This window comes from Salvia hispanica, chromosome 3 (assembly GCF_023119035.1).
Source record: "Salvia hispanica cultivar TCC Black 2014 chromosome 3, UniMelb_Shisp_WGS_1.0, whole genome shotgun sequence".
Classification (NCBI taxonomy): Eukaryota; Viridiplantae; Streptophyta; class Magnoliopsida; order Lamiales; family Lamiaceae; genus Salvia; species Salvia hispanica.
Genome location: NC_062967.1, coordinates 45,515,537 through 45,527,849, shown reverse-complemented (window position 1 = coordinate 45,527,849; position 12,313 = coordinate 45,515,537). Strand labels below are relative to the sequence as shown.

General features: G+C 39.0%; 3 protein-coding genes across 13 annotated transcripts; 1 reads left to right on the top strand and 2 right to left on the bottom strand.

Annotated features, from left to right (window-relative positions):
* The first annotated feature begins 16 nt into the window (after positions 1–16).
* LOC125210908 (lysine-rich arabinogalactan protein 19-like) lies at positions 17–975 on the top strand. The gene is made up of 2 exons (XM_048110540.1): positions 17–640; positions 726–975. Exons 1-2 carry the CDS (start codon positions 68–70, stop codon positions 825–827), a joined length of 675 nt encoding a protein of 224 aa, XP_047966497.1. The 5' UTR covers positions 17–67; the 3' UTR covers positions 828–975.
* Positions 919–2,815, bottom strand: LOC125210909. 2 transcript variants are annotated; one of them, XM_048110542.1, is made up of 4 exons: positions 2,582–2,815; positions 2,267–2,399; positions 1,724–1,852; positions 919–1,143 (listed from the first exon to the last, which is right to left on the bottom strand). In XM_048110542.1, the coding sequence occupies exons 1-4, from the start codon at positions 2,725–2,727 to the stop codon at positions 1,036–1,038; spliced, it is 516 nt and encodes a 171-aa protein (XP_047966499.1). In that variant the 5' UTR covers positions 2,728–2,815; the 3' UTR covers positions 919–1,035. The 2 variants fall into 2 exon arrangements, with proteins under 2 accessions (XP_047966499.1, XP_047966498.1); XM_048110541.1 differs by having other exon boundaries at positions 2,267–2,426; positions 2,582–2,812.
* Positions 2,816–3,480: 665 nt separating this feature from the next.
* Positions 3,481–12,247, bottom strand: LOC125212039 (SUPPRESSOR OF ABI3-5). 10 transcript variants are annotated; one of them, XM_048112054.1, is made up of 18 exons: positions 11,908–12,247; positions 11,516–11,644; positions 11,398–11,436; positions 11,280–11,320; positions 10,772–10,981; positions 10,205–10,640; positions 10,039–10,110; positions 9,840–9,932; positions 9,679–9,758; positions 9,094–9,244; positions 8,429–8,513; positions 8,262–8,353; positions 8,105–8,173; positions 7,798–7,977; positions 6,452–6,641; positions 4,696–5,646; positions 4,215–4,432; positions 3,481–3,948 (listed from the first exon to the last, which is right to left on the bottom strand). In XM_048112054.1, exons 2-18 carry the CDS (start codon positions 11,561–11,563, stop codon positions 3,766–3,768), a joined length of 3,138 nt encoding a protein of 1,045 aa, XP_047968011.1. In that variant the 5' UTR covers positions 11,564–11,644; positions 11,908–12,247; the 3' UTR covers positions 3,481–3,765. The 10 variants fall into 10 exon arrangements, with proteins under 10 accessions (XP_047968011.1, XP_047968010.1, XP_047968014.1 ...); XM_048112053.1 differs by having other exon boundaries at positions 11,959–12,247; XM_048112057.1 differs by having other exon boundaries at positions 4,215–4,399; positions 11,959–12,247.
* Positions 12,248–12,313: the final 66 nt, after the last annotated feature.

The window sequence follows — 12,313 nt, the reverse complement described above, 5'->3', positions numbered from 1 at the left end:
ACGTGAGATATAAATGTATGTGCAACTGCAACTATCTCTCAGTCCACACACACAATTCCTCTCCAAAATGGCAACATTTCTTTGGGCTTGGGTTTCTACCTTCTGCATTTTATTGGTCATTGCAAATGCGCAAGCACCCGCAGCTTCACCTTCTAATACCCCATCAGCGACGCCTACACCAGCCGCTGCAGCATCACCACCAACTGTAGCCACGCCATCAGTCGCCCCAACCACTCCACCGCCACCACAACCTCCAATAAGCCCACCCGTTGCAAGTCCAACCCTCCCACCGGCATTACCACCAGCTGTACCTCCACCACAAGCATCCCCCACACCAACGCAGCAGCCAGCACCGGCTCCTGCTGTAAAAGCACCTGCACCAGCACCAGTAGTACAGGCACCGGTGTCCCCACCTGTGGCATCACCAGCACCAGCACCGGCTTTACAACCACCGGTCCCTGCACCAGTGGAGGTCCCCTCACCTGCACCAGCACCCGCCAAGCACAAGAAACAAAAGCACAAACACAGGCATCACCATGCACCAGCACCGGCACCGATTGTTGTTAAAAGCCCTCCGGCACCACCAACCTCCCAAGACACAGAAGACACAGCACCGGCACCCTCACCAACCTTAAATTTGGTAATTAAACTGAATTCATACCAATTCTGCCTGATAAAATGTCTTATCACTATATAGTTTCTGACTGTTCATTGTTCAATTACAGAATGGCGCCATCACACTTGATCAGCATGGAAGAACAAGAATGCAGGTGACCGTCGGATTGGCCCTGACTACCTTGTTGGCTGTCAGCGGTTTCTTCTTCTAATTTATACTGTGGGACCATTTTGGCATTGGAGAAAGGTGTATTGGCATACAGAAGAGGATCAGAGCAGTTTTATCTATATGATATTCATTCATTATCTCCAAAATGTTTTACTATCATTTATAAATTTAAAATTTGACATATTTTTCAAGATATCACAGCAGATTCATTTCCCACAAAAATTGAAATGCTGACAAATTAAAAGCTCTGTCTAGACCTGATCCGTCTTTGCATCTAAATCAATTTCCTCCTCCAAGTTATACTCGATCACAAGCCCAAGATTGTCGACCAGCTTGTGGTACTGAGAACATCCTGAACACTGTAATAAAATAGTCAATCTACACATGGCCAGAAAAAATTACAGCAATAATAATAATATATAAAAGAAAAAGGTAACAAAACCTTTTTTGGATTTAGAATGTTCTAAGCATCTGGTAGAAACAGAATAACCTAAGACTTGGAGGAATATCTTGACTCAGTCAGAGAGCATTCTGGAGTACACAGTCTGCTGGCTTGAACTTATAGAATATCTTCTTTTCAGTTCATTGGTTTATTAGTATATGGTTGAATAAGACGAGCATCCCCTCTTTTCACTTTTCATTCTCATTTACCTAATTGTTTCTGTGAGCAGAGAAGCCCTTAGCCAACAAAAGCTGTTTCTATTAACTGTGGAGCATTATATGTTTTTGAAAGTACTACTATAATTAAAATATCTCTAGATTCTTATTTTGCTAGACCGAAAAGGTACGGTTTTCTGCTCTGTAGGGGGAACTAATTGTCGATACAGGCATTAGCCGAAATGACAGTGGGGGAGACCAGTTCCTAACTATCATATGTACAAGTAGTGAGGATACTCTTTACAAAGAAAAAATATACTGACATAACTAATTACTAAATACCTGCACATAAACAAGCCCACGTTCATAAGCTAGTCTATTGATTAACCTCTGTGACCGCACACCACAGGCATCACATGTAAAAGTTACCAACAGACGTCTTCTAGGGAGCTTCAAGTCGATAACACCCTCCTGTGAGCAAGACCAAAAGGAGCTCGGCTTAATCCAGACACTTCATCAAGACAGTTTTCAAAAATAATAGACTGGGGGGGGGGGGATTACTTTGGTATGTAAAACTACTATAGGCTAACTAACCAAGTATATCGACTGAATTAAGCAATCTTTGAGCTTATTACATATGTAATCATTCAAATACTCAATCATATATGCTTTACCACCCACAATAAGTGCCCCATATTTGTATAAGAAAGTTACATGTGCTAATCATGAGAGATGCCTCAAATAAGTGTTAATGTACGTAATGACAGTCCGACTCCTAATTAAGTAGCCAGGAAGAATACAGAAGTTATAATTATTCATAGCATGATTTTTTTTTTCATTTTTCCTAGAGACAAGCAAAAACCCAACATAAAATGGAAACAATACCTGTTGGCATTCCATTGAAGAGGACTGCTCCAATTCATTGTATTCTCCATTTCCATCTACCATCGAACATGATATGAATGGCACTCTAAAACATTGCTCCGTCTTATTTCCTCGGTAAGAAATCATCGACCTCCTTAAATTAATCGTTAAATCAAGACAGCTGCCAGATCAAAACCGAAGCATTTCAATGGCACTACTAATAAGAAGCTACTGTTTAACAAAAAGCTCAACCATTTTGGATTGAACAAAAAGAAAGTGAAAGTAGAAGCCTGATGAGAAAGTAAAAACAGATTAGTGTAGAGCAATTCTGCATACCTCCTGCCGTGAACGGCGACAGAAGATGATCTTGGAAATGTAAAATCTCCATATTTGGCACCAAAATTAGGTCTGAATAATTGGGAACAGGGGAGAGAAAATTTAGGGGCTTTAGCCACCAAGGGCAAAGAGCAAACGGCGTCCATTTTCAAAAGAAGAAGATGATGAACACAACCTTGTTCTTATTTTCACTGAATTTTGATTTTATTGTTCCATTCAAAACAATATGTTGAATTGTTGATTTCATATCGCAAGATTAATATTGAGCATAAATATTTGCTAATAAAAATGTATTTATTTCAACATATTCAGGTAAGAATATAAACATTTTTATTCAAAGTGTAAAATTCTAGTACTAGTAATTAGTTTGCTTATTGTTTTGTACTACATGGAGTAGTTTTTAAAAGGCTAATTAACCTCTAAATATTTGGAACATAGTCAAATTTTAGTTTAACACTCTCTCCATTCACTCCTCTATTACGTGTCCACTTTCTTTTTAACTTTTTGTTATTGGTTTTAAAAAATGTAAACAAGAACATTGAAAAAATTAATGATATATAAATCCCATTTTTATAATATAATAAAATGTGAATGCAAATGAATTAGTGTAAATTGAAAACTGACATTATTTTATGAGAGCAAACGAGGTGCAGGGAGTATACAATATGGTTTACATTAAGAAAGAAATGGAATGAAGATAACATAAAATGAGAAACAAGATAGAAATGGTTTATAGTATAAGAAACGATGAGATGGAATGGTTTATAGTACTATATAAGATATGATGAGATGGAAGGGAGTACATAAATTGATGTATATACAAAACAAACTTCATTTTGAAGAAATGATTTGATCCAACAATAAATATAAAATTACATTCTAAAAGAAAGAGGATAGGAGAACCAACAATACTGCTTTCTATCGTACTTATTTGTAAATAATAATTAAACAAGGCACAGTTTAAATGAGTGTTTTTCTTCCCACAGCAATGGGGCAACAGATGGTTCCGAAATGGAACAAGTAGAGACAAAGATTTAATATCGCTGGATATGTATATATATGCTACAATGAGTAAACTCTGAACCTAAGAGCACAGCAACATCACACCTACAACTCAAAGTAACACAACTCCAATCTGTACATCTCTACACCATTGCTTGCACTTCTCTATCCTCTCACTCACATCATGACATTTCTCGAAAACGAGCAATCGCCTTCTTCTGAATAACAGCTTTGTAGCTATCTCCTGCCTGAACTTCCAGGCTCGGATCCACTTTCTTTGGTTGATGGATCCCTAGTCCCGCTCTCGTTTCTGTGGCCTGAGCCTGTACGGGTTCTACCATGCCACTCCCATCTCTCCCCAGCCCCTGGACGAGAAACCAACACAAACACCAACCAAAAGCATAGCCAAACAAGTCAGATCTAAGATACAGATAGATATTGTTGCTGGCCACTATGCACCCGCGCCTATACACTGGTTGAAGCTCCAAACTAGAAATAAGGTTATGGTCAAGCGGGACATCGAGTGTTAGCAGATTAAGGAGGTGAAATCTATTGAGGGAAGCGAGGTACGGGTATCATTACTAATTCAATTTACAGAACAAAATTAGTTTTAAGGGTTTAGAGATGATACCGAGCCTTCATGCCAGCCCATGTTGCGGAGCATCCGGTTGCCCACATTGCTCTCATCAATGGCCTTGTCAGCTGTAATCACCTCATAACTCTGGATATTCGCATCTCCACTACTTCGTCCACCACCAACACCAGGAGGGAAAGGCATAGAGTCCAAACCACCTCGTCTATATGCTGGATCTCGGTCTTGATGTCCACGATAACAAGAACATAAATTTTCTCACAAGTCAATACAGGGTCCGTGGAGGAAAAAACTAGCAATTTGGCCATTGGAATTATTCTTCTCAATATTATTAGCATAGACACAATTGCAGTATAGTCAAAGCTCGAGACTAAGGCCAAGCTTAATGCAACTATTGCATACCATACACCTTAATTCTGTCAAATCCCAGAATCATACAAACCACAAGACAATGCATATAAAATTTGTTGCATCTTTAAAAGATTGAGATAAAAATAATGTATAACTCAATAAAGCTTACTTGAGTCTACAATTCCAGCATTTATGTCATCGTCCCCAAAAGCCGATGATGAACCGTACAAGCTTCTCCTTTCAGCTGCACGATCTCGATAAGTTGATTGAGACTGTTCTTTGTTTGTAACTGAAGTGGTGGGCATCTCAGAAAACCTTCTTTTACCACTTCCTGTAGCAGAAGATGGTGCATATCTGCCTAATGCAGACGCGCCGGTTCTAAATGGTGTAACCGGTGTGGAATGTTCTGAATGTGTCAATGAAGAAGATCCTGCAGAAGATGCACCAAATGATGAAGCCGGTGTACCTTCTGGTCCCATATAAACAGAATCATATTTCACCACACCCAATCCAGAACTCCTAATCACTCCTTTTAAGGTTCCACTAGAACTGGCGCTGATGGGCTTTGTCCTGTTCTGGGATTCAATGCCAGCAGATTGAGTTGAGGCACTCATCATTCCTGCAGAAGCTATAACATTCTCTTTTGCTACCAGTCCTTCATTTATTAATTTGCTCTTCATAGATGATGCTGGGTTAGATCTCTCTTCAACTGATGCGGACGGCTGATTGTCCTCGAGAGCCACTCGTGGTGCTTGTCCTTCATTACTTCTTTGCTTCCACATGGTTAAGACATTATTCATCTTCTTCTTGTTAGCCATTATGCTACTTTTGGAAGCAAGTTTGATCTCTTTAAGTTTCTCCTTTTCTTTCTTCTCAGCTGCTAGCGCAGCAGCAGCTGCAGCCTGGACAGCATCTGGTAATGAAGCAGCTTTCTCATTTGATGTTATGGTAGCAGCTGGTGCAGAAATGATGACTTTTCGATTATTAGAAGCATCTGATGTCTTAGAAGCATCAATTTGTTTTTCAGATGTCTTGCCATTCTGATCATTACAAGGAATATACTGCTGAGTTTGTTGATCATAAGAATACCAAAGACCATTATTCCCATCATAATATAGACCTGCAGAGCAAATTATATTAGCCATCTTCTTCAGCCTTTTCAAGAGAAAGGACCTAAGAGGTCCCACACTTTTCGAACATCCCTGACTTCAACACTATGATTGACCTATATACTAAGCATTTTCATATAGAAAATTAGACGCACTGATTGGGAAGGACTGGTGACCATACATGTCTAAGAAAACATATACAACAAAAGACAAGTATATAACAGACAAGAAAGGACATGTTTCCACAGGAAGAACAAATAACTATAATGACCTCTATATCTGGCACAGCACAAATGTGGGCCATTACGATCACATAATGGCAGATGTTAACAAACATGAAGGTAGGGTATGAGTACTGCCAATAGCATAAACTGACAACCACATCACAGTCCATGCCCATGCAAAGTAGTTGAACAATGTTAATGTCACAAGAAAATAATGAATTGAAACCTACTCGACTGTACTTAGTGAAGATAATGGACAGATTATCTGTTAGCATGTTTTCCAAGTAGGAACTTGATAATCTTCCACTATTTCAATCATGATAACCAGTACAGAACAGAAAACTATATTCAGAGCCAGGAATGTATGGAAACAACAGGACCATTTCCCAATACAGGAAGGTGTAGATTAGATGCAACTTGTGAGTGTATGCAGAGGGTTACCGAAAGAGTACAAGCTGTATCACGGAATGCCCAAAATACAAGTAAATGAATAACAGACACACCTTGGCCCAAAAATACAGACATTATCAGGTTACAATAAACTCAGCAAATAAGGAGTTTCAAGAGGAAAGCAAGGAAAAAGTTGGAAAACCTGTAGTTCCATCGTAGTAGAAACCAGAAGTAGCATCGTAGTAATAACCAGAGGCTTCGTCCCACACAAAACCAGATTGTGGAGCTGAAGAATCTGTTTCTCCTGCAACATGTCCACTCTGCCCATGACCTCCACCAGATTGGTTGTCCTCCGGATTGTATTCTTTAGGTGCCCAGCCAACAGCATCATACTAAAATATACAAAGAGATACATGAACCATCTCCTTGTATTAATCCAATAAGTGTAACCAAACACAAGTACTAAGGAGGTATAGATAAGTTAGAACTTCCATACCCAAATGATTAAGAAAGGCTGAGGGGAGATAATGAACCATGGAAGACGACTAACATCATGCACGCAAAACCTATTTATTCTCTTTAGGATGCCTCGCTAATAATTTTCTTTGTCAGATATGACAGCCTAAAAACTTGACTGTTACATCAACTAAGGACTTAATAAAAAGATAAATCTAATAAATAAAGGAAAACGAATACTCCCTCCGTCGCAACTAAGTTGAGTCGTATCGTATTCCTCTTTTAGATGTCCCAACTAAGTTGAGTCATTTCCTTTTTTAACAAAAAAGGAAACATCCAATCACTCTTACTTTATTCCACCATCTACTCAACTCTCTCTTTATCTTTCCTACTTTATTCTTCTCTCCTACTTTTTAACAAAATTTCTTAATCTCCGTGCCCAACAGTTATGTCTCAACTTAGTTGAGACAGAGGGAGTACTTCAAAATCTGCTTTAATTAGCAATACAGTTTTCAAGATCTGCCCAGCAGCAACCAAGCTTGTATACAACAACATGGTTTCCTCATGTATATTAAATGGTTGGATGGTTAATTATATAGACCTATAGCATGAAGGAACCGAGTGTCTCTTAACTAACCTAGGAACTGGAAACATATACAAGGAACAGGAAAATATTGAGAACTTAGGTTAAGAGATAATCATTAACTGCTAAGCAAGAGCAAACTTGTATTATCAAAGGAAGCATGAGACATAACTTCCACTATTAGACCATCTCCAACCATTTACACCAAACTCAAACTCATTTTTGAGTATACGTCACACCAAAAAGTAGTTTTACTCCAACCATTTACACCAAATTCAAAATTTACATCATTTTTGGGTTTTTGTCTCTCAAATTTTTTGCAGGAACACCATATTTGGTGTTGTTTCACAAAAAACACCAAAAATGGGTTTGAGTTTGGTGTATGGTTGGAGAAGATTTCTACACCAAAACTCATTTATAGAGTACGGTTGGAGATGGTCTTATATATATGCTGAATGCAACATATGACCAGTATTCATAGTTTATGGAGAAAATGCTAGTCATCAAACCTGCTGAGCAAATGTAGCTGCTTCAATTGCAGCTGCAGCAAGACTGCTCGACTGAGAAGCTCCTGAAACAGCTGATCCAGGCCCAACAATACTTTTGGCATAGGCAACTCTAAGAATCTGACCGTTCTTCTCCAAAGTAGTACCATTTGTTGCTTCAAGAGCTTTAGTGGCATCCTCAACCTGGTATCAGTTTTCACATGACCAATAAAACTCAATGAAAATAAACATGCAAGCAGTAGATGAAAACCCACAATAAAGCTACATACTAACAATGTGCACGCCACGGTAACACAAAAGTGAAACTTACAGAATAGAAATGGATAAATGCAAATCCTCTTGAAACATGCGTGAATTTGTCTCTAACTAACCGCAAATCCTGAAAGTATAAAGTGTTTATTGTCAATACAAAGTAGCAGACTAGTAACCAAACACCGCACAAGAAAGCAAGAGAATTTATTTCAAACCTTAATAGGGGCATGTTTAGAAAATTCATAGCGTAGCATTTCCTCATCAGCATTTTCATCCAATCCACGGACAACAAGAACATGTGTTGGGCCTGAAGCATATTCAGGTAATGTTCACCAAAATAGAGAGAAATGCCACCAGAAGGACTTTTGTAAGAATAACAAACCTGATTCCCCTCTCTTGCCAGCCGGATTAAAATTTGATGATGCCATATCAGCAGGGGGAGCATCTTCTGTTCTTGGTTCATTACACTGATTGAAAAGTATAAAGATGGTTAATTCAATAAATGAGGCTGGTGTCTATATACTGAGAAACAAACTTCTGTAGTTTTACAAGTTAGTACTCCCTCCGTTCCACAGTAGTAGAGTCATTTCATTTTCTGCACTCATTTTGAAAAAATGATAATAAATAGTTAAAGTGGAGAGAGTAAAATAAGAGATAGAATAATGTAGACAAGAGTCTTATCTACAATATTCTCTCTCTTACTTTACGTATTCTCCACTCTAACTATTTATAATTATTTTTTCAAAACGAGTGCGCAAAATGAAATGACTCTACTACTGTGGAACGGAGGGAGTAGAAAAAATCCTTCCAGTACTACACATTGACAAGATAAAGATGCAACTTGAAGTGAGAAATTTGGGCTTATGAGCACCAGTACGAGATATAGCACCTACTACCTAGCTATTCTTTATCCCCACCCCCAGAAGATAGTTATTAACATGCAAGGAAGTGGAAAAAATGTTCAACCAGATAGAGTAAAGCATCTAGACCAGTTGCACTTGCTCATGGAAAATTTGCAGAAAAGCATAAATGAGAAAATAAATAAACCTGAAAACAAGATGTCCTTCGGGCAAAATTGACACAGCCACATATTGTGCACATCCAATCAGATGGCACCATCATACTTCTATAGGTACCATGGCCTGATCTTGATCCACTGTCCATCCCAAGAGATCCGTTAGAACCAGTTGGCTTACTACTGCAACAAAGGCCAAGATTCAGAAAAAGCTCCCAAAATCCACCCATATAAAGGTTGAAAACCATGTTATGCTATCCTAGTATATCAATTCCTTCAGGTTCTTAATGGTGTTTATAGAAGGAATGCAAATTGACAAATGGCAAGTGTAATGTTCATCATTCCAAAGGTCGTGAAAATGTGATAGTGATACCACTTCTGCAATAAAATTCAGTTTAATGCGTTATAAGTATATCATGGAAACAAAATTATCCCAATGTGGGCAATCATCAGAAATATGCAATTAATTTTCTTACACTATACGAACAAGGTCTAAATGTGCCATAAAACATTCAACGCCAATGCCTATTAATGGGAAATTTGAAAATGGTGCTATTACACTGAGTTTAGGCAGGTTGCCTAGTCAGGGGGGAGGAATAAACATTAAGTGTGTCTACCTGTACTCAAAGAAGAGCTTCCTTCCATCAACAAGAAGACCTTCATGCCCAAGCTTATCCATCATTGCTTGTGCTGAATCCTATTTACAAGATTAAACTTCATTTTTATATGCAACATATTGATAGATACAGAGTACAATAATTGAACATCTACTTCATACCACAGAAGGGAAATCAATAAAAGCAAATCCACGAGAGACGCCAGAGTTTCGCTCTTTAATAACTCTAACATGACGAAGGGGTCCCCACTCCGCCTGATACAGATAAATGAGTCATATATCAAAATGAAGTTCACTGCAAAAAATGTAGCAATAATAGCATCTTGGCAAACTTCAAAGGAGTGGTAGATAAAGGAATTACAAGAATCTGATACAAATCTTCTTCGGTTGTCTTTTGAGAAAGACCCTTCACCACAACAGTGGCAGAAGGCGCCTAAAAAAAGAAAATGAAGCTGCTTAGTCAATCCACCTAAAAGAATAGTAGATCAAGAAACTATTAAAAGCTGGAAAGAGTAAATGGAGCATACAACAGAATGGTTAATCTGACGCCTATCTTCACGATCCCTTCTCCTGTCACCTCTTTCATAACGACTGTCCTCATAGCTGTCTTCCCTGTAACTTCGACCATGACTGCGGCCTCGAGGGGACTTTGACCTAGCCCGATCATCACGACCACGAGAACGAGATCGAGAACGAGAAGGGGAATGCTCATGCCTTCTATAAGGGCTTTCATCCCTTTCACGACTGACACCTCTCTTGTCCCATTCGCGATCCCGAGATTCACGTCTTCTCCAGTTACCATCTCTTCTACCACTCCTCTCATAGTCTGAATCATAACTGTGTCTTCCGTGATCATAATCCCTGTCACGGCTGTCCTCCTTGCTTTGATGGGAAACACGAGATCTGTAGTCATAATCATCATAGGCATAATCCTCCCGATCACGGCCGCCATATCTAGAAGGCCTATCAAATTACAATCATGAACATCAGAATAACCGTCAGTATGGTCATAGTCATCACATGATTCTATTAATATTTCAATCTCATTATACTTATCAGCTACCAAAAAGGGATCATAATATAAACAAACATACGGCTTTTCATGCCTTCTAATATCCCTATCCAAAGAATACTCTTCTTCATAGCTTCTCCTCCTCGTTTGAGGCCACATCCCAACTGATGATGGCGGTGGAGGATAATTATCCCTCTCCAGTACATCTCGATGAAAGGCACCCCTTGGGTAGATATTATCCCTAGAGAACCTTTCATCTATAAACCTCCTATCATCATAAGATCCATCATCCCTGCCAAAACAATATGAGGCAAGGGCCCATAGGAAGAAGAGGAAAGAACTAAAAGCAACATCCATATGTAATTGCAAAAATGTACCAAGAAAATAGGATCTTTTCAGAAATAGAAACCAAACAAATAAAGAACAGGCAGGGGGAAGGGGGGGGGGGGACAGTCAACTGCCTGTTATGCACTTTTGCTAAAAAAAATACATCTGAAAGCTATTTAAGAGAATTGACATCTTAGAATCTTCAGTTTAACCACATGAAATCAACACTCTTGGGTTGAGAAAAAGCATCACAGTGGACTCACCGAAAATTTGTATCATGAGCTGCACCATACCCCTCCAAAGCCTGTGGATTCAAGAGAATAAGTTGTGTCAGCAAGTAATAATCATGGTAAACGTAGGCAAACGATTCCACATCCTCACTGTCCCATGGCTTCTCTCATGCTCTTTAAGGAAGAGATACTGGAAAAATGGACAATCACATGATCCTAATTTCTTGTATATCATCCCATATATGTGACGAAAAGGAAACCACAATTACGCTGTTATTTTCCCATCCTTGATGAAGACCATAGCGTCCAGGGTCCATTGCTCTGACGAATCACCGTTTTCCTGCAAATGCCTATCTAATTGTCGGAAAGTTGTAGATGCAAGATGAATGGGACCTTTCCTGTAAACATTGGAAAAACATGAGCTATGCCACGACGGAAAAACAATTTTCATCCTTTGGCTTTCCCCCCTAAAGAGCATCCCTAAAATACACTCTTTCAGATAAATCCCCATTTAAATACTTCCAAATACATCTCTTTTAGCCTCGGTTACAAATAGGTCAAGGTGAGTGAGCAGGCATATATCATATCACAACAAAGTATAGCTAGAAGCTAGGGATTAAATAGCCAATGTAGTTATTAGGATCTTTGGGAGATTGTATACATGTAATAGCAATTCATCTGAATTTCCACTGTGGGTGGCTATTGCACATACCGACCAAATTCAAGTCGATTCCGATGAGACAAAGCCGTGAGCAATCAAGATTAGGGTTGCGGTTTGCTTCGGAGCCGACGATTAGAGAAGGTGAAATCGCGGAAGAAGAAATCGTTCAAAACCGAACCGAGATGGCGTGTATGATGATGTAAGTAAGAGAAGTCTATGACAGAAACGGAGAAGAGTCACACAAACGTAGCGATTGTTTGAGAGTTAGGCTTGGGCGGAGGCGGAAGGGGCGGAGTGTGGGTTTGGGTTTCAATGTTTAGAATTGGGGATCTGCTGTTGCGGATTAATCTTAATAAACCGAACCCAGATTAAGTTTAAACCTTATATTTTCTTTTCTAAATCTAAT